General features: G+C 40.4%; 1 protein-coding gene across 4 annotated transcripts in view; it reads left to right on the forward strand.

Moving 5' to 3' along the window:
* Window positions 1-22,456, forward strand: part of SIK2 (salt-inducible kinase 2) — a 63,058-nt gene that overhangs the window by 16,759 nt on the left and 23,843 nt on the right. For all 4 annotated transcript variants that reach the window (XM_010581463.1, XM_010581464.1, XM_010581465.1 and 1 more), the window contains one exon: window positions 11,926-12,087. In XM_010581463.1, coding sequence (XP_010579765.1) covers window positions 11,926-12,087 — 162 coding nt within the window. The remainder of the gene's footprint in view (window positions 1-11,925; window positions 12,088-22,456) is intronic.

Raw genomic sequence — 22,456 nt, forward strand, 5'->3', positions numbered from 1 at the left:
ACTCGGAGGGCAATGGGATAGAGTTCAGCATGTAGGGCCCTGGTGATTGGAGCATGGAAGAGGTGGAGCCTGGCTGATGTTCATTTTTCTTACAGTGGGGGGTGGGGGGATGGAGGGATGCATTTTTTTATGGAAACAGAACTCGTGTTCAAAGTCCCTTCTTGTTGTCTGGGTTATTTTTTTTTTCTACCTTTAAGTCCTCATCATTGGACTGTTTGTGTCTTAAGCAGGATATCAAGTGCAGGGCAACTTTGATGTACCTAGAAAGCAGAGAAAACGGGGTACTATTTAAAAACTCCCAAAAGTAGGAAGATGATTCCAACTATATGAGCTTTTCCTCCTTCCTGTCCTGATCCTTCTTTGTGTGTATTGAATTTGCCATGTCAAGTCTAACAATGTGTGAAATAGTGTCCCTTCTATAACATTAGTTTTCAAACGGCAGAAGTAGTGGGATGCTCTTCTGGAGTCCTGTACCCAAGCATCTTCAAAGTTTCTAACACTTTGCCATGCATGATCCTGCTTTTTGGGGTATTTTACTTTGTTTTTCTCTTGTGAAGCAAGATGGTTAGAAACTTGTGGAACCTGCTATTTTAGTTAACCAGTCTCCTGGCAGCATCTAAGTATTGTGCTCCGTTTTGTTCTTTGACTAACCTTTGATTGCCCTTGAAGGGGGGCTTAAACAACAAAACAACCAAAAACAAAACAAAAACTTGCTCTAAGTTTGTGGCAAGAGCAGCTTATTTAAATTTTTACTCAAAAGCTAGTGAGGTGGGAGAAGTATAATGAGAAAGACAAACTTAAGTCTGTTGGGGCTGATCTTCCTGTATGTTCCCTCTGTAATCAGTGAGGAGTGAGAGGCCTCTCAGGAGGATGGTTCAAAACTTTGGCTCACCTTCCAGAGGAGCCTCTCTTCCTTCTCTGAATACAGGAGGAGCTGAGAGAGAGATTAGACTCCCTAGGCTGAAGTTAGCCTTTGTGATAGCTCTTCTGAGTAACTTTGCTACTTAGTGATGTACAAAATCTGTGATAGTTTATAGAAGTCCCTTGTCTATCTTCTTCTTTAATAAGATACTTTAAAGAACAGAGCATGCTCTTCAAGATGGTTGTCAGTAGTGGGTAACTGGTAAATGTTCTCTTAGTACCATGTCAGGCTTTCAAGTTCACTGTGAGTAGTCTGGTATTAAACCTCATCGAGTCTTTTCAGCTCTGCTAAACCATCATTTCATAGTGCTGACTGGTAGTTCATGGACAGGGTTATTTTTAACCCCTGTACTAATATTCTTCACTGTCTTCATAGCTTCAGTGAAATTTTCTGTACTCAACAGCAGTTTTGAATTTGCCTTTTACCAGTTAATGGTCATTGCAGTAAATAGTGTGTTTAGCCTAGACACTGCTGTTACATTTTAAGACTTGTTTTTTAAAAAGGTCTTTAGACTTAATAAAACCTTTTAATTAAAAAGGTTTCACTTGTGCTTAATACTGTACAGATCTATGAAGTTTTTAACTAGCTGTTTCCTCTGGTTTTTTTGTGTTGGGTTTGTGTGGCAAGGTTTTGGTAGCGGGGGGCTACAAGAGCGGCTTCTGTGAGAAGCTCCTAGAAGCTTCCCCTATGTCTGACAGAGCCAATGCCAGCCCTCTCCAAGACAGACCCAACACTGGCCAAGGCTGAGCCCATCAGCGATGGTGGTAGTGCCTCTGGGAGAACGTATTTAAGAAGGGGGAAAAAAGCTGCTGCAGCACAGAAACTGCAGCTGGAGAGAGGAGTGAGAACTTTTAAAAGAAACAGCTCTGCAGACACCAAGGTTAGTGAAGAAGGAGGGGAAGGAGGTGCTCCAGGTGCCAGAGCAGAGATTCCCCTGCAGCCTGTTGGGAAGACCCTGGTGAGGCAGGCTGTCCCCCTGCAGCCCATGGAGGTCCATGGTGCAGCAGATCTCCACCTGCAGCCCGTGGAGGACCCCATGCCGGAGTAGGGGGATGCCCAAAGGAGACTGTGACCCTGTGGGAAGCCTGTGCTGGAGCAGGCTCCTGGCAGGACCTGTGGCCCTGTGGAGAGAGGAGCCCATGCTGGGGCAGGTTTTCTGACAGGACTTGTGACCTGGTGGGGGACCCATGCTGGAGCAGTCTGTGCCTGAAGGACTGCAGCCTGTGGAAGGGACCCACGCTGGAGCAGTTCATGAAGAACTGCAGCTTGTGGGAAGAATCCACGTTGGAGAAGTTCCTGGAGAACTGCCTCCCATGGAAGGGACCCCATGCTGCAGGAGGGGAAGAGTGTGAGGAGTCCTCCACTGAGGAAGAAGGAGTGGCAGAGACAATGTGTGATGAACTGACCATAACCCCTGTTCCCTGTCCCCCTGTGCTGCTGGGCAGGGTAGGTAGAGAATTTGGGAGTGAAGCTGTGCCTGGGAAGAAGGGAGGGGTGGGGGGAAGGGGTTTTAAGATTTGGTTTTATTTCTCATTACCCTACTCTGGTTTGGCAGTAAATTAAGTTAATTTTCCCCAAGTTGAGTCTGTTTTGCCTGTGATGGTAATTGGTTGAGTAATCTCTCCCTGTCCTTATCTTGACTCACAAGCCTTTTGTTTTATTTTCTCTCCCCTGTCTAGCTGAGGTGGGGAGTGATAAGAGCAGCTGCGTGGTGCTTAGTTGCTGGCTGGTGTTAAACCATGACAGTTTTTAAAAGTATCTTTACAGCCACTGTCTTGTAATCTTCTTTAGCATCTCTCACCTGGAGTCTCTAAAACAGCTGAGATGTAGATGATCTGTTAGCTAAACTAACTACAGTGAACCTGTTCTGTAGGGCTAATTCTCTAGCTTCTCATCAGTGACTGTTTACATTACAAGAATCCAGACTGCAGATGGGGAAGCTGATTATTAAGCCTAGAAATGTAATTGTTCAGCAAGGGGAAAGGGAATAGCCAAGCTTTCAGTTATGGTTGTTTCTACCCCTTCTTGCTTGCTGTCTGACATAGTACCTGTGCATTTTAAAAGCAGTAAACATGACAAAACTACCAGTTTGTGTGATTTATGTCTAGCTTAACAATTGTAACTATTTAAAAGAATGTGCTGCTTTTGGCTGAAGTTTAGGAGCAGTTATTTTGATCTTGTCCTTCAATTTCCTCATGTGGCCTCCTGCTGGGTTTTAGTGTGAAACTACCAAACAAATGATAATAGCACAATTTCTTCATCTAGAGCTCCAGTACAGCGTTTGACATGTGTCAGAGTGACTGCACCTATGTATGTACTTTTCTGGTACTTCCTTTTTCTACTTCACACAAGAAACGTGAAGGAGAGAAAGACTAAGGAATAGTTAAGAGGCAAGCATTTCAACTGCCAGGTGTGGTGCCTGGGAAGAGCAGCTTAACTGCATTTGCATACTCACTCTGTTATCTTACATCTCATTCTTTCCTGATTGTTTAGGCATTTCTTACAACCTTCAGTCTGTTTTGCAGTTGGACAGTAGGTTGCAAGGACCTTGCTGCCTTTCAGAGAACCTACAGGAAATAATAGGACACTGTTAGGCTATATTATTGTGCTAATACTCCTACTGTTACAGGCATCTCTGTGCCTTACTGTGAAGAACCATAAGATTATTCTGAGATTTTCAAAAGGGTTCACAATGGAAACAGAATGTTTATTTCTTACTCTTGCCAGATGCTAGCCAGGGCATCCACCACGCTATTTAAAAAATTACTCTTGTGGAATGATAGTAATGCACAGAAATGCAAAATAAGCTCCTTTAGTCAGTCCTGTTTATGCTCTGCCTCTCTTGTCCCAAAGGGTACCTTGGGACTTAAGCCTGTTTTTGGAAGAGGCTCTTGTGCATTCACAATGTGTGCCCAATGGTTGTATGGGAAAATAGATCAGCCCAGGCAGTCTCATGGGTCTCATCTTCTACACATGCGAAATCAAACATGCCTGAGAAGTAGATTTCAAAGTAAATCTGACTTTGGAATAGCAAAGCACTGAACTTGCAGAGGGGCTGGTAAATATTTGGGAAAACATTCCTTACATAAAACAGCAGCTATATGTGAAAACATTCCTGCATTAAATATGTGTACAGTAACTAGTCATGCAAAGTGTGCTATGGTTGTGCAAATGAAAAAGTAACAGTGCCATTACAGTTTTATTAACACTTTTCTGAATGTTTCTCTTGGAAACACACAGTAACTGATGCACAGTTTAACTAAAGTGACCTAAATTCTATACTGGATTTTGTTCTACTCATTAGGGAAGCAGTAGTAGTGTTCTTTTGTCCTCAAGAATGAGATTCCCTTCATAACTAGTCCTTTGCGATATTGCAGTATCCCTGCTCAGTTGATACAGAAGACAGTCTTACAAGTTTTCTAGAGTATTTAAGCATAAATTCTAAGCCTTAAGGAGATGTTTCATTGTATAAACCTCTGTCCTTAGAAGGTCAACTTCTCGGCATCTTGTGCCTGTTTGTGACGAATAATCTTGAAGCATCTCCAGAAACACTTCCACATGAAAGAGACATTCAGACCAGACATCTCTTTGATTTCTTAGAGTATTGGTATTTAATTATGTCTGTACCTGTAAGAGCATAGTTTCACCTAGCAGTTTGTCCTGGACAATTTCATAGATGTTTTGAGCAGAGATGCAGAAAACTGGACTGGAATGAGCTTGAGCAGCTATCTGCTATGTCCCAGCCTTGACGCAGGTTCAGCTGCACCATTCTTGGAAACCTCCCTAGACAGAGAGATACGGTAACCTTCCTAGACAAAGCTACTCAGGATCTGAGGTTTTTTTAATTACAAAGGTTCTTTCTAATGTTTAACGTAGATTTCCTTAGCTGAAATTCTAACCGATTATTACTGTTCCTGTTAATAGGCATTTGTAAGACTAGAAATACAATGTGTCCCCTAATAAGGCATTACTTGTTCCTCACTAAGCTTGAAGTGGACACACTGAACCCAGATCACAGAAGAGTTGAGGTTGGAAGGGATTTGTAGAGAATGTCTAGTCCAGCCCTGTGGCTCAGAGCAGGGTCAACCAGAGCAGGTTGCTCAGAACCATGGATGGAGACTACGATCTCTAGCCAACCTCTTCTAGCCTTTGACCACCTGCATAGAAAACACCCTTTTTCTTAGGTTTAAATTTAATTTCCTGTGTCTCAGTTGGTTTCTGCTGCCTTTTGTCCTTTTGCTGGGTGTTTTTTGAGAAGAGTCTGGCTTTGTCATCTTCTTCCTGCCAAGTATTTATATACATGATAAGATTCCCCTCTGTACCTTGTCTTCCCCAGGCTGAATGCCCACAGCTCTCTTAGCCTCCCCTTGTATGACAACCACTCCAGTCCCTTAATCATCTTCATTATCCTTAACTGTACTCGCTTTGGTATGTACGTGCCTCTTTAACAGGCTTAACATGACAAATTTAAAATGTGTACAATTGTCCACCTAAATGAAGGACTGTATTTTAAATGAAAAGCATTGACCACTGGGTTTGCCAGACAATGTCTCAGAGTCATATGTTTTGAAGTAAATACCATCTTGTTTCAATCGTCCAGTAAAAAATGTACTTTGGACTACTGAAGAGGCTGGACAGGAAGCTGCCTTGTGACAAAAGTCCTGCTGCTTTCTGCTGTGGATCCAGCTGAATCTAAAATAGCTTCTGGTTTCCATTTTATTATAGGAAAAAAAAAAAACCCAACCTACCATAGAAATATGTAGCCAGCGGGTATGACATGAGGGTAAGATTTGTCAAAGGATACATTTATGAAAGCATAGGTAGCTTTGCTATTTCAGTCTTTGCATGGTACAACATGCTTTGCTCTAGGTATCTGCAGTAAAAACTAAAGAGTTGTGGTTCTTGGCTCCAGAGGTACATACGCACATATTCAAACAGTGTCCAGATTCTAGCTATTGTGGCAGAGTGTCCGTAGTAAGTTTCAGCTGTCTTAAAGTGGTTCCTGTAACTCAGGGGCTGGCATGCTGCCTGTATCCCAGCTTTTCCTATTTGCAAGCTAGTTAATGCACAAACGGTATCCTTGCACGTACCATCACCTATTTGGATAGACTGTGGTATGTTCTACTTCTCCAGGAGAGAAAGAGGTGTATTTCAGAATAAATGACCTGTTCCATGCAGACTACTAGACTTCGTTGAATTCTTAAGGCCAAGGTGGTTTGGAATCTTTAAATAAGTCCTGACAGGCTAGAGCCATAAAAGCAAATGACAGCTTGGATTCATCAACTTGTTTGCTGCATTGCTAACAAATGATGGATTAACAGCTTAAAGAGCTGGCTTGCATTCAGTGTAATTTAGTTTGTGCCTTTGATATCTGACTTCACCTTGATATCATATGATTTGTCAGTCATTTTGTGACTGAATGATATTTAGCTTGCAAATATTATGATCTCCCCTTACTGCTAGGCTTTTGTTTGTTCTTGTGCTTTGCCAAGTTAAACCAGCTGACAGTGTATTAAGACTTAGGTAGGTTAGAAGCTCTGAGGAGAGTTTTCAGTTCAGGTTCCAGAGATCAGATCTAATGTGCTTTGCTTAAAGATGTTTTTTGAGGGATGCTGAAGTAAGTATACTGCAACTGAGATCTCTAGTCTGCTGCTTCAGATGGCTCAGGAGCAGCCATCTCTGTGCTTGCAAAATGTGTTTGGGAGGTGGTAGCAGCAGTACACGAAATCCTTTCAATCCCACCACAAGTAAAACAAAGTTAAGTTACGTCAGTAATGGAGTATAGAACTTTTGCCTAAATAATGCCCCTATAAAACATCTTTGAAATAAGCCTGTTTTACTGACCATATTGAGAAGATGGTGTATTAATGATTGCATTTGTTTATTTAAACTGTATGAGTGAAAATATAATTAATAAGTCACTTTGATAATCAATATGACACTGTCTGGAGCACTTAATGGCAGTGTAGTCTAGTGACCCAAGTGGCAGTGGAGAACTCGTGATGTATAAGAATGCAAGGTCAGTGAAGTGGTCAGTTTTATACAATCCAACAACAAATAATTTTTTTAAAATGTTTTTCTGAATATTTTCAAAAATTCTCATGGTTTGTGGGTGGGTCTGTGCCCCCTCCTCCTGAACAACGTATTTCTTTGTCCTTATCTGTAGTAATAATGAAGCAGAAGTGCACCATCGGTGAAGTTTTACTGGAAATGTATTTTCAGGTTTTAGAGTGTGCTTAATGTGAGCTGCTCAAGCTGCCTCTGGTGTCATGGTTTAACCACAGCCAGCAACTAAGCACCACGCAGCTGCTCACTCGCGCCCCCTTCCCCAGTGGGATGGGGAAGAAAATAGGGGGGGGGAAAAAAAAGTAAAACTTGCGGGTTGATATAAGAACAGTTTAATAGAACAAAAAGGAAGAAACTAATAATGATAGGAATAACAATAATAAAATGACAATAATAATAATAAAAGAATTGGCATATAAAGAAGTGATGCATAATGCAATTGCTCACTACCTGCTGATTGACACCCAGTTAGTTCCTGAGTAGCAGTCCCTCCCAGCCCTACTCCTCCCAGTTTATATACTAGACATGATGTCACATGGTATGTAATATCCCTTTGGCCAGTTTGAGTCAGCTGTCCTGGCTGTGTCCCCTTCCAACTTCTTGTGCCCCTCTAGCCTTCTTGCTGGCTGGGCACAAGAAGCTGAAAAATCTTGACTTAAACATTACTTGGCAACAACTGAAACCATCAGTGTGTTATCAACATTCTTTCTGTACTGAACCCAAAACATAGCACTACATCAGCTACTAGGAAGAAAATTAACTCCATCTCAGCCAAAACCAGGACAGTATCTACCCCTTACTCTATACCATCTACATCATGCTCAGGTCCCATACTTTCCATTACAACCTAGTCAATCATCACCTTTTCCATCCTTTGAGATAGATAAATATGTGTCACACATATATATGTACACACACACAGAGATATCATTCCCTTAGTTTATGGGCCATGTTTATAAAATGTTCATTGAGTTCATTTAGTCCCTGACTTTGGGCTCCAACTGTCATACCAGTCTTCATGGGCGGGAGGGATGGTGCAAAGTCCTCTCAGTCAGCAGAGCAGGATCAGGCTTCAGTGCAGTATGGCGAGCGGGTGACATTGGGCGCAGCAGGAGGATGGTGCACAACATTGGATTGTTGCATGCTGAAGTCAGTGCTGGTTCCATCACTACTGTGCTTCGCTCAGTTTTATCAAAGTTCATCTTTGCTTGATCTAAGTGATTCTTACTGTAGTACTATGGATATAGCATATAACAATTATAGTGATGATAACATACAGTGGCAGGGTTATATAGCAACTAACATAATACAATTTAATTCTGACTATTCTCACCTAAAATGAAATCCCCTTGAGGCACACATTGGCCTTCCCCATCTTTTCGCATCACCCACCAAGTGCACCCAGGTCCTTGAGCAAAAGCAATCCCATGAATGAGTTTGCATTTGCCTGAGGCAGGAGTAACCCAGACTGTCTTCCCTAACATATTTTTTATGTGCACGACAGGGACTTTATCCCCTTCTACAGTATGTAAAAATTCTGATTGGGCAGGGCCACCCCAATTGGCAGATCCTCTCGTGTTGACTAACCAGGTGGCTTTTGCGAAATGTGTATCCCAACGTTTCAAGGTTCCACCCCCCCCTTGCTCTCAATCTAGTCTTTAACAGCGCATTGTGTTGTTTGACTTTCCTGGATGCTGGTGCATGATAGGGGAGGTGATACACCCACTCAATGCCATGCTCTTTGGCCCAGGTGTCTATGAGGTTGTTTCGGAAATGAGTCCCGTTGTCTGACTCAATTCCTTCTGGGGTGCTGTGTCACCACAAGACCTGCTTTTCAAGGCCCAGGATAGTGTTCCAGGCAGTGGCACAGGGCACAGGATATGTTTCCAGCCATCCAAGTGGTTGCTTCCACCATTGTCAGCACGTGGCGCTTGCCTTGGTGGGTTTGTGGGAGTGTGATATAGTCAATCTGCCAGGCCTCCCCATGTTTATATTTCAGCCACCTCCCTCCATACCACAGGGGCTTTAACCACTTGGCTTGCTTAATTGCAGCACGTTTCACATTCATGGATAACTTGCGCGATAGTATCCATGGTCAAGTCCACCCCTTGATCGTGAGCCCATCTGTATGTTGCATCTCTTCCCTGATGGCCTGAGGTGTCATGGGCCCACCGAGCCATAAATAGCTCACCCTTATGTTGCCAGTCCAGATCCATCTGAGCCAATTCAATCTTGGTGGCCCTATCCACCTGCTGGTTATTTTGATGTTCTTCAGTGGCCCGACTCTTAGGTATGTGAACATCTACGTGACATACTTTTACAACCAGATTCTCTAACTGGGACGCAGTATCTTGCCACAGCGCAGCAGCCCAAATGGGTTTACCTCTGTGCTGCTAGTTGCTCTGCTTCTGTTGCTGTAACCACCCCCAAAGGGCATTTGCCACCATCCATGAGTCAGTATAGAGATAGAGCACTGGCCGGTTTTCTCTTTTAGCAATGTCTAAAGCCAGCTGGATGGCTTTCACCTCTGCAAACTGACTCGATTCACCTTCTCCTTCAGCAGTTTCTGCGACTTGTCGTATAGGACTCTATACAGCAGCCTTCCACCTCTGATGTTTTCCCACAATGCAACAGGACCTGTCAGTGAACAGGGCATATTGCCTCTCATTTTCTGACAGTTTATTGTACAGTAGGGCCTCTTCAGCATGCATCACCTCCTCCTCTGGTGACATTCTAAAATCTTTGCCTTCTGGCCAGTCCGTGATCACTTGTAAAATTCCTGGGCGACCAGGGTTTCCTATGAGAGCCCGTTGTGTGATCAGTGCAACCCGCTTGCTCCACGTCGCATCAGTTGCATGATGTGTAGAGGAGACCCTCCCTTTGAATGTCCAGCCCAGCACTGGCAGTCGGGCTGCTAAGAGGAGCTGTGTTTCAGTACCAACCACTTCCGAGGCAGCTCAAACTCCTGCATACGTGGCCAATATCTCTTTCTTAGTTGGAGTATAGCAAGCTTCAGATCCTCGATATCCCCGATTCCAAACCCTCAGGGGCTGGCCTCGGGTCTCCCCTGGTGCTTTTTGCCAGAGACCCTAGGTAGGGCCATTCTCCCCAGCTGTGATGTAGAGCATGTTTTTAACATCTTGTCCTGTCAGGACTGGCCCAAGGGCTACTGCGTGAACAATCTCACGTTTAATTTGTTCAAAGGGTTGTTGTTGCTCAGGGCCCCATCTAAAATCATTCTTCTTCCAGGCCACTTGATAGAGAGGGCTTATAATCAGACTGTAATTTGGAATATGCATTCTCCAAAAACCCACAACACCTAAGAAGGCATGTTTCCTTTTTATTAGTCGATGGAGACAAAGCTGCTATTTTGTTGATCACATCCATTGAGATCTGATGATGTCCATCTTGCTTTTTTTTTTCCCTAAAAACTGGATCTCCTGTGCGGGTCCCTTGATCTTACTTTCATTTATGGCAAAACTGGCTTTCGGAAGGATTTGGATTATTTTCTTTCCTTTCTCAAAACTTCTTCTGCTGTGTCACCCCATATGATGATGTCATCAATGTACTGCAGGTGTTCCCAGAGCTTCACCTTTTTCCAGTGCAGTCTGGATTAGTCCACGACAAATGGTGGGGCTGTGTGTGACCCCTAGGGCAGTCAATTCCAGGTGTACTGGACACTCCTCCAAGTAGAAGCAAATTTGGTATAAAGCAAGCAGAAAAGCTTAAATGAAAACATTGCAAGCACCTATAAAGCCCATAAACAATATTTTATTAAAAAAACCCAAACCACAACCTAATAAAGCCAGGTATTCTGCTTTGGCATTGTGATGGGCAAGATGATTCTTTTTGGATCGCTGAGATTACATAACTAGCTTAGAAGACACGATTAATCATTTTACTTATGGATTTTGTCAGAGATTCTTATAAATAAACAGAAGTAGGCTCAAAACCTCCATTACATCATGTGTACTTTTCAACTTGCAGAAGCAGCTGGTTTAACCTGCTAACTGAATTCAGACAGAAATGTTTATGTCAGCTGGTCTGTAAATGATGATTCCTGTTCATGGGACTGTCTCTATAAATGATAATTAGGAGGGGCTGGCAGCAGCTTCAGCAGTTTAGCTCCTGCTCACTGTTTTTTGTTTATCTTCAGTACTAGTTGTGATGCAGCAAGTGGTTGGAGATTGCTACGTGTGTATATGCTCAGCCCTGGCTTGTGATCACTGGGTACAATATTGATATGCATTTGCTATGCCTTGGCCGTTAACTGCATTCTTTGTAGGATGGTGAGGGCAATTCTGAAACCATCCTAACAGTTGATTCTTTGATTTTATGCCTCGTAAGAGAAAGAATAGAATCGGCCTTAGAAGCTGTTTCTGTCAAGACTCACACAGCTGCTGCTTCACTTGTTTTTGTTCCTGAGGATAAATGAAGTCTTCAGTTTCAGAGCTATCATTTTTTACAACGTAATCAAATATGAAAACAAAATGTTCTTTCTGCTTGTGATGCAATGAAGACAGAGGTCAGGATGGGTACCTGATGGGTACTTTTAGCCACCACACAGCCTCTGTTGAGGCTTCAGCGGGAGAAGTGTGGAGTGAAGCTTGCATGAACTGATAAAAGTCTAAAGCTTTAATTACCTCATGATGGTGAAGCCAGTTATTCCAAGTATTACCCATTCCATAGGAGTTGTGTTATATGAAAATATTTATCAGACTAGTCAGGTAACTATAAAAGAAGGAACAGAGAGTAGAGTTTCATTATACAGCAGCTTTTTCTTACTCTTTTTTCCATTCTTTTGGAGGGGAGGGTGAAAACTGGGATTGGCTGAAATACTTTTTGAGTTTCCTAGTGCTAATTATTTGAGATAAATTATTTAGTTTCAGAGTTGTTGCTTGTTGTCTAATCCATTTAAACCTGCTTTATTTTAACAGATTACCTCGCCAGCCATGGCCGTCTAAGTGAGTCTGAGGCCAGGCGCAAATTCTGGCAGATCCTCTCAGCAGTGGAGTATTGCCATGGTCGAAAGATTGTTCACCGTGACCTGAAGGCTGAAAATCTTTTGCTTGACAACAACATGAATATCAAAATAGCAGGTACTCAGAATATAGATGGTATTCAGTAACACCGTATTTTTATGAAGGCCATTCCAGTAATTCAGTTGTTGCTGCCTAGGATATCCTGCTGTGCTTAAGGTACAGAAAATCAGAGTAGTAATACATGTAATATTTTTGCATTATGGATATCACAGTACATGTAGCTAAAATAATTCCTAGATTAACTCTATTATACTTTCAGGAAAAAGGAAATGATTTTTAGAGTTATAGTCACTTTTTGTGGGTGTCGTAACTTATATATAATGCTGCCAGATGTTCAGGTTAAAACAGAGTTGATCAAATAACTTCTTTCAACATTAGAAAAACTCAAAATGGAAGCTTATTGATTTTATTCTTTTTGCATGCATGATTTCATTTTAATTATAAATTTAGACACAGCAGATGTTGCTAGAAAGGAAATCATTTTGGGAGTTGTCAACTCATTACAATTCCATGAATTCCTCCATACTGACTTTAGCCCAGTGACACTTGAAATGGTAAAGCTAGATAACATCTTCATTTGGGGGACTATTGAATTTCAGTCACCAATAATATGGGAGCCGGAAAGGAAGGCCAATTGCTGTAAGAAGCTGGTTTTTATAGGAGTAAGCTTCCTACTTCTGGGAAAGAAGTGTGAATAGATAGCCAATCAGGCTGAGAAAGGTAAAGGGATAAAACATTTCTGAGTTGTAGATCACTGCTGGATTATTTTACCCTTGAATTTCCTCTGGCATTTCTGAAATGGATGAACTGAAAATGTATCTTGATCTTTAATGCTTTCTGTAAGGATAAAATTGCAGAAAAGTATTAAATGTGCCAGCAGCTCTCTAAAAGATGCACTCCTTTTTGTCTATGGAGTACAAAGACAATGTCCTTAAAGGTTTAAAAGGAAAAGTTAACACCTGTTTAACTGGTTAGCATCTGTGCCATAAAGATTTGACTCTTTCTCTGCAATACTACAGCAAACATTGGGAAGACTGGGCAATGAATACTGGGGATTAACTTCACCCTCAGGAAAAGTCTTTTAAATCTTTCAAGTCATCTTTATCAGAACGAGAAATCTACACAATCTTTTAAAATGAGCATTCACCTTTGAGATGAAAATTATTTCTTCAGCAAGAATTTTATCCTCTTTAAACTCAGAGAAAAGGAACCTGTAGTCATTGCTATAAAAAAAAACAAAACAAAACAAAAACCCCAACAACATAGGTTATCTGTGTCTATGAAATGGAATTTTGCTGATGGAATAAGAAGGATTTCTTATCAATGTATGTATTAATGGAGTAGCTGTCTCAGATACTGGATAAGTTTGTTGCTTTTGTATTGACCTTTGATTTTGTCTGTACATTTAAAATATTCACTTCTTCATTCCTTTACCACCACCTTTCCACCTCTAGCATCTTTTTCACATGGTTTAAGAGTTTACAGAAAGGTTAGGTGACAGATAAATCAAATTTGAGGAAAAGGAAAGTACAGCTATGTGCGTTCCAGAACCGTGATTTTCATAAGAGTATTAGGCTACTGTTTGTTATCAAATCTGAATGTAAGGTGGGTTTTTTTGGCAGAAGGAACAGTGTGGAAAACAAATTCTCTGAAGCTAGAGAGGGAAGCCTATTAATCTGCTCTTTGGCATGTTCTCTGTATTTCATGGCCCTTTAGCATCTCAGTGTGGGAATTTTGCAGCAGGTTCAGAAAAGCTGTAAAAATTGTTATTTAACACTTTATATAAATTAATAGCAGAGTTTTTGCAGTAGCCTCTTTCATTTCATTTGATATTAAACTGTTCATGGTTATCTTTTAATTTTCTCTATATTCTGTTGTGGGCTTTTGTACTAATGTTAAACTGTAAAAATACTAAAAGCTATCATCAGATGAAGTAAAAGGGTTTTGCAACTGTTGTAGCAGGAAGATGCGGTTCTGGTATAAGTTCTTATTTAGGACATTTGATACCTGAAGAAGGCTAAAGAAACAGTTTGGGATGGAGATGATGTCTGGACTTTATAATGAAGTGGCCCAAGTATAATAACTAGTAATATTGAGATTGAATTTGTGGTGATGTCTCAAAATTCTGAAGACTAACAGGGACACCTGCACTGTTTGCTCACAGATGTTGGTAATAAGGCTGTGAATTTGATAGTGAAAGTGTTTTGGTACTTTGAGCTTTAATTTAGTGGGTTCATCAGCACTACCATTTGTAGAGTATTTTCACTTTTCCTGATTTCAAACTTGCATTTATTTCTAGCAGCTACTGACAATCATAGTACCTGGAGATTTATGACAGACATACAACTGTATCTACCAGGACAACGTATGGCTTCAGTAATTACTGTGTCTAAGGGTGGCAAGTCACATGGACCTCATTTACTATGAGTAACTGAACTAAATATAAGGGAATTTTTGTGCTGTTGTTCATGCGTGCTTTCTTTCCTCGTCTTCTGATCAGCTGCTCTTCTCCCCATTTCCACCACCACATTCCATCCCTTCTAATTTCTCTTCCTCCACGTCAGTGTTTTGCACTGTAGCTTGTCACGTTCAGCCTGGCATAGTTTTTCAGAACTCGTCAGGGGCCTCAACTGTGCTGGAATGGGGCCGTATTCAGAGGTATTCCTTTCATGGATGTCCTTAGCACTGCGGAGATGCAAGTTCCCTGCCTCCCTGAACACTGCAGTACAAGCGTGACACAGACTCACAAAAACACTATTTCAAAGGCATCTCAGGAGACCCGTTAACCGAAGAAAGGTTAGAGACATGAACTGTTCTGTCATGGGGAATTTCAGTGCATAGGTTCTCCAGGGACTCAAATAAAAATATTGGTAGTTTAAAAAAAAAAAGGTAGTTACTAGATCCCATCAGCTGCTGCTGTCTCTTTCCTCCTCTTAGCTGCTCTTGTGTTCTACCTCTGTATTACAAAAAGTTAATTACAGGTGAACTGTATGTAAATGGTCACAATAATTGGTGGTGATTCATACAGTCTGATTCTTTCATGTATCTTTGTCAAGATTGATAGCAATTCCCTTATGCAGCTTTGGTGAAAAAGTAGCTGGAGGAAAGTTATGACTGCTAGAAACTTCGTACTGATTTGTGCTGAGCCACTTGTTTTATTTTTCTCTGTAAAGCAGGTAGATGATGAATTCCACAGAACGGTTTATCAGTGATTTTGGAGTTATCTGGTGTTGTGCAGATCCCTGAGAACAGTCTCTTTCCAGTGGTTCATTTATCAAACTGTGGAAGAACACAGGGCAGCCAGGATCCCACCTCTGATAGCTAGAATTACTCTCTAATTCAAATTAATCCTAGGAATTGAAAAACAACACAGTAACTGATGAATTATTTTGACAGAAAGCTCTGCAGTGTCAGTGTTTGCATTGGGCCCCAGCACTATGTGCAGGGCTGCCCCTTGCTGATCACTCCAAGCAGCTATGGAATCCACATAGGTACTCGTGGCCATTCCAGGCTCTTCCTAACTTCCAGCGGACTTCTTGATTTGTTTGATATTTCTAAAACTTTTATTGAGCTTTTACTGTTTAAGAATACAACATTTTTAGTCAAATTCAGAAACGTGCACAAAGTTACCTCTGTATTTCAGCTACGAGAATAAACTTAAGATTAAAAAATTAGTGTTCTTAAAACTGTGAGCTGATGAGACTGCCATCTTTTATGCTTAAACAAGGAGGCTGGACTGAAATTTAATAGTTTTGTGTTAATATTGCTCTAAAAGGAAGAGGATAGATATAATTCAAAGGATCTTTGTTTTCAGTCTTAGTAACTGGACAAGAAAGGGAGGATGCATAAAGATCTTGAGGTGAGAGCTTTGATAGACTTTTCTAGAAGATGCTAGGTAGTTGGGAGCAAAAGCCTCAAACTTAAATTTTAGCATAAGTAACATAAAAGAAGGTATTAATCAGATAAAATGTCATCCACTGAGAAGGTTGTGGCTGAAGAATGCCATACCAGGCAATCTCCATCAGGTTTGATGTTGAATTTGTTTTTAGCACTAGCAAGGTAAACCTTTGTTCTTCTCGAAGTTATTCCCTGTCAATAGCTGGATTGTTCATGTATCCTTTACATTTTGCTGGTTTTTGAAGGGATCATAAAGGCTCGGTTTCAGTTACTGGTCACTGATACGCTATGCTGTCATCAAATAAAACTTGTTCATTGTCTGTACAATGAAATATCCACGCATGTGTGAAAATTAAATACAGCTCTGAATTGAGGATGGAATAGTGAGCTTTTCTCTGTATACTTCCAGCCCCACAAAACTGCCAGATTAAGATGCCTTATAGATGTCTGCAGAAATCATGCCATCTTGATGGTAAAGCTACTGTGTTTGAACCAGATCAGGTAGGAGAGACTGTTATTTTGAAGTAGGTTGTAGTGCTGGTTTGTCTTGCTGGTGGACAGTAAAATATGCATTGACGTCAGAACTGGCTGATCAGCATTCAGTTCATGAAGTGGGTCAGGTTTGTTTCTAACACACTCATACCTTTCCTTTATCAGTACGTCTCTCCTGAGTAGCTCAGTATCTCTCCTTTGCTCATATTACTATTATAACAAAAGATCCATGTGGCTTTTATGAAGCCAGGCAGATTGAATTCTGTTGGTAATTTTAGAAGAATGGATTAATTATAGCTCTGAAGCTAGTATCCCTTCTAAAGGATTTTTAGTTGTACAAATTAGAGACTACCTCATATTGCTAGATGCACCACAGAAGTTGCAGTGGCTCTGGCAGGGAGCTTCCATTTCTCAAATTGCTAACTGGTCTGAAATCTTAGTCTGTTAATGGGAAAACAGATTCCATTTAAATGATGTATGTTCAAAAAATTATACCTTCTAAATTCAAGATTCTTCTAAAGGGGGTAATGAGATTGAGAAACAAAATACTGCAAATGTTGAGAGCCAATATTTGCAGATTGCACAAAGACAGAGTTTATTCAACTGAACACAATGCTGCAAATGATTGGGTTTTTTTAACGTGCAGATTCAGGCAAATGTTAAGAACATCACTCCATTATATAATCTCAGTCCTCTGGTAATGAGTCCAATTTCAGTCCTTTTAGAATTCTGTGGCTGGCATATGTTTTTTTGAGGACTGGCACATTTTGCCCTTAAATATCAGTCATGTTCTTTAAATCTGTTTCTCTGGAATAAGAAATCTTAACAGTGTTCTTAGGTTAAAAATTATTACCTTTGATCCAGAATGATTATGGTAGATCAGCAATTGCAAAGTAGAAACAAGGTGGCAGGGGGAAGAGAGAATGAGAGACTAGCGATTGTTTTGTCTTAATTGAATCCTGGCCATTCTAACACTCCAAAAAGTGGGACAACTAAACTGACAGTGCAATAATTAAAAATTGAGGAAGCCCAATGGACCAAGCATCCAATATCCTATCTAAATCCTGAACTTTTTCTTTGAAATGGTTTTCATGGATGTTATCAATTCTTGAGTTCTTAAGAAATGGTTTAACGTCATTTGAAGATATAAGCGTAGAAAGCATAATGGAAACAAAAAGAGGTAACCATAATAATTTATGTACCCTAACAAATAACGTTGATCTCCCTGCATGGGTAATTATTTTGTCCAACAACAGAATATAATTGGATTTCTAAAGATAAGAGCAGATTGCTGAAATATTCAACACTGTTTTTAAGTTCTATGTTACATGAAAAAGTTCAGTATGAATTAGTAGGTATCTGGCTCTTACTGTCCTTTATATTATCAATGCGTGCTATTTTTTTCAGCAGAAATTCATAACTTGAAGGATACTGGTGTTCCCTGCCCATGAAAAAGGGAATAAATGAACGTTTTAGAACTGCAGATCAAAGACAGAAGAAGGAACCATTTTCCAGGTTTATAAGACATACTCCTAGATAAGGCACACAGACTCATCAGGAATTCCGTACTCTGTCAGATCCATCTAGCGGTGACAGGGAGAGTAAACCAGGCTGGCCATTTTCTGCAGCCTATTCCCCTTGTGCTTGTCCCTACCCCCAAACCCCAGCAGCTAGTATTATTGTCTTAGTGCTTATACAGAGTGCATCTTTGGCTGTTCCTTCTAGTATCAATTTACAGACCTTTCATTCATGGATCTGCCTGATAAAACTTAATCATCTACGCTGTCACAAGACCATCAGAAGCAAGCAAATTGCTGCTGTTCCACCCAGTGAAGCACTGCCTCGACAGTGTGAGTTCTGTAATTCTATTGCTGAGATAGGGGGCAAAGGTAACAGCCTTGCAAGGATCATGCTATATTCAGTTCTAAGATGTCCTTGCTCTTGAGCTACTTTTGGCAACCATAAATAAAACTATTATGCGTTATGAAATGAAGCATGTAAAGATAATAGTAAAAAAAAACCAAAAATCCTAATTGTAACGTAAACCTGAAGCTTCTCTTACATTGATCAGTCATACTTAAGACTCTGTTCTGTCTTTTGCTGTTCAGATTTGTTCATGTTTCTTTTTTAAGTGGCTTCCACATGTTCACATTTACTAAAGAGCTAACTTTAAATCCAGTCTGGATAGGCAAAGAGTTTCACTTTCTTAGGAACTGCAGTCTTGTGTATTTCCAAGCAGGTCATGCTTTCTATAGCTATGCTTACAAATATATGTACATGTACTTGTGAATCTGGTACAAAGATTTGAGGGTGGCACCTGATTAGGAGCTGTAGTTCCGAGATAAAGATTGATATTTATCTGCAGTACTAAGAGGATGTTGAAAATCATGACAAATTCAAGATAAGTCAAGGGAGAGATCAGATTTAATGACACCTACACAGATGGCAGAATGCTTCTGAGAGAAGAAATTGCTTCATGTCTCCTGAAGTATCATCAAGGTTGCCAAGCCAATTATGTGTGAAGAAAAGTCTCCTCAAAGAGAATAAAAAAAAATCACAACAAAAGTCTAGCTGTGATAGGAAAAAGGCAGATGACATACAGCAATTGTGGGATTTTTTTGGTAGAAGATTTCGTTGTTTTGCCCTCTTATTACAGCTGAAGTTGCAGTTGTTTCAGAACTGGAGGATGATGTAAAAGGAAGGATAGCATGAATGTTATATTCAGTGTTTCCTATGTAGATTTGAAATCTGAGCTGACCTTGGCCGTATGCACCTCCAGAGTATGGTGACATGCCAGGAAGCCATTGTGTAACCATTCATGCAACTGCTGGGCATTCTGTGTGCTTGCAGAACATGACACTTGTGGATCTTGCGTGTAGTTTGACCTCCAAATAGTCTTTCTGGCATCATAGCCTTCTTACTCGTAGGCAGTGGGGCTCTTCTATGATTATGAACAAGTCCCAAAAGTTCATTGGTGTGAGACTGGGTATCTGATTTTCTGACTTTGAGCTAATACAGTGACCTTGGACTGATGTTGGGGATTCAACCTCTTGAGAGTTCCACCTGTACCAGCTATTTAGAGTAGTGTAAGATATTGTCATGTAACAAAGTATGTTAATTATCTGGAATAGAACATTAATTTAGGGACATTGGGTTAAAAGGGTAGAATGAAGCTTAAATATTTGTCTGTCTTAAGTTTCCAGTCTGATTGTTGACAATGCAAAAATAGATGAGGGATAAGAGTATCACATGTCATCACAAAAATGACAACTCATCATTAGCAGTCAGGACACAGATACATAAATCTCTAAGGAGCTATAGTGATTGTAGATCTGATTTAATCAGTCACTGTTTCCAGCAAACTCAATCATTCGTATGTGAACTAGAGTTTATCTTTTAAAAAGCCCTCAAATTTCTAGTCAGATTTTTAAGTAATTGATCTACCAAATACTACTGTGCTGCCTTAGAAGGTGATTCTAAATCAAATCTGTTAAGATAAATCATGAAGTATAATGGTTTTGAAGTTATTTATGCCCCAGAGTCCCTTTACCAAGCAGTTTGCTTAAGTCTGAAGGCTCTGATCATCCTCTTTATTCAGTAGATTCTCATGAATTTTTTCTTCCAAACTGAAGCCATGGGCTGCAGCTCCTTATTTATCACTAGGATCATTTTAGCAGATTTGATGTCAGATAAGTCCTGTAGTTCTAGTATTGAAGGGAGGATGACAAGGCTATCTAATGACCAAATCAGCTTTCCTAGAACAGATTTACTCATTCGGAACAAAAGCATTTTGGGGAGGAAGGGAAAAAGGTAAAACTGCAAGGATCTGAGAGATACACCTATTCCTGCTTTGTGTGAATGCAAAAAAAGGTTATGGTTAGTTTGAGATTACAAGTAAAAAGGATTAATTCTACAACTGTGGGTGACACTGAAGAGTTCCATGGATTGAATTACTGTAAGCAGATCTTATTCATGGAGTGTTAAGGACCTGAATCCTTGCAGAATTTTTGTTGTAGAGGAATTGACATGCCAAGTTTCTATGGACTTTAACATGTTGCTATTATTGTTAGCCCTTTATAAGGACTTTGCAAATCCCATCTCAACAGGTGTTTTGAACTTTCCAGAAAAGAGCAGTTAATATTCTATTCCATACTCTCACTGCTGCATATTGGAAGTGGGTGTCCCAAAATTACTCCTATGCTTAGGTTTTATCTGCACACAAGGGTTCCTGCAGCAAATGGTGCAGTTACTGTTTGTGCAATTGTCAGCTGTCTCTGGGACTATGTCCTGTGTAGCTGCACTGAGGCACTTTGGGATCACTTCCAGGACAGATAAAGAACGGATACTTTTTTTTCCTGCAAGAATTACAAGAATGGCTTGGGAGTTACTGGCACCAGAGAGATTTAGCTCTTGTCATTGCAGCAGAGTTACTGGACTTTACCTGGAGTATACAAGGAGCCAGAGCAGTTACCTGCTCATTTGTTTGTGAAGCAAGACTGAGTTTTCAGGATACCTGCAGATCCAAATTAGAGGTTTTTCTGGGTGGATAATTGCAGGGTTAGTGCAACCTAGGAAAAGTTTTTGACAGCCCAGTATGGAATTATCTGTAATGGGCTCAGCCCCTGGCCTAGTTTTTTTAAGGGGTCTAGACAAATAAAGAGCAGTCTTTTGGTGGCTCTAGGTTAGACCTAGAAGCTTCAGGTGTGTGGTCAGGTAGTTGAAAGTAGATGCAGCCCATTTTCCTATGTTTTCAACATGACCTTGTTGCTGTTGCTAATTAAGCCAGTATCTTTATCATCCAATCATGGACTAGCCTGATAGGAGTATCCTGCTTATTTTTAGACTTGGTCTTTTATGATAGCAAATTCAGAAGTCTCTGTAATAAGACTTCACAGAATGACTAGCTTATTTAAAAGAAAATGCAATTTCTGATCAGTTGTTGAGACAGTGATTGAAGTATGTACAGAGTATTGGATTGTATAGTTACAACTGAGGGAAAAACAGGTAAGACCAATGCTTACAAAAGGAAATGAGACTTGGTGCTTCTCCTTATACCCTGATGTATTTGGGTCACTGGACTGAGATGTGCCCAGAGTATGTGATGTACATTAAAGGTGGCAGAAAGTTTACAGCAGAATTACAGCATCGAATTTCAGGCTGTAGAAATGTTGAAGCAAAAGTTTTCAGCAGAGTGTGACTGGTTTCTATTTGTTTTTCAAGAATGACCAGGCACTTGTGCTTCGCCCTGGCCTGGATCAGTCACTGATTTGTTACTTGAATTTGGGCTAGTCTATTAACTTCTCTGTTCCAGTGTCCTCACCTGTAAAAGTGGTATGCTGTTTCACACCCTAAAACCCCTCATAAGAGACACAAATTCCATAATCAATACCTTGAAATACCTAAATACAAAGAGCTGCTTTATGTATGTTGCAAAATATTTCTAAAGATGCATTTTTTGTGGAAGAACACCGCTGAGAACTGGTCTAATTGAGGTTAGACATTTAGATTGCTCTGTCTAGCTGTTCCTTCAAGATTACCACAAGTGATCTTTAGAAAAAAGGATAAAATGAGGACAGAATGACATTGATTTGTGTGTGTGTAACTGTGGCTGACCTACAGTTAGCAGTTACATACCTGAATCAAATGGACCAGCAACACAAGGTATGTAAAAAAGGCCAGTTTGTATTATGAATGTCCTCCAGTAATTGCTGCTAAATGGAATAGTGACTGGTTTTATTACCTTACAGTGCATGTTACCGACTGTAGAGATTTCCATACTGAGAGCTGGATAGTTGCATAGTCTTGATTCTATATTATTACTAATTAGCGCATTTCATTAAAGACAACTGAAAATATCTGCTTTTATTAGTGGTACTGTTTAACACAATGGAGAGTCAGCAGCATGGTGCAGTAAGGAAGCAGAGATAAGGAAGGTATTAAAGAGACAGTCTTTGTAATAAGAATTAACCAGTGGTACACAAAGACTTGAAATCTCTTTCTTAAGTCTTGTAGATTTCTTGCTGAAATCTTTAGTGAC

Source organism: Haliaeetus leucocephalus, unplaced genomic scaffold (assembly GCF_000737465.1).
Source record: "Haliaeetus leucocephalus isolate CR32 unplaced genomic scaffold, Haliaeetus_leucocephalus-4.0 Scaffold773, whole genome shotgun sequence".
In the NCBI taxonomy this organism is placed as follows: domain Eukaryota; kingdom Metazoa; phylum Chordata; class Aves; order Accipitriformes; family Accipitridae; genus Haliaeetus; species Haliaeetus leucocephalus.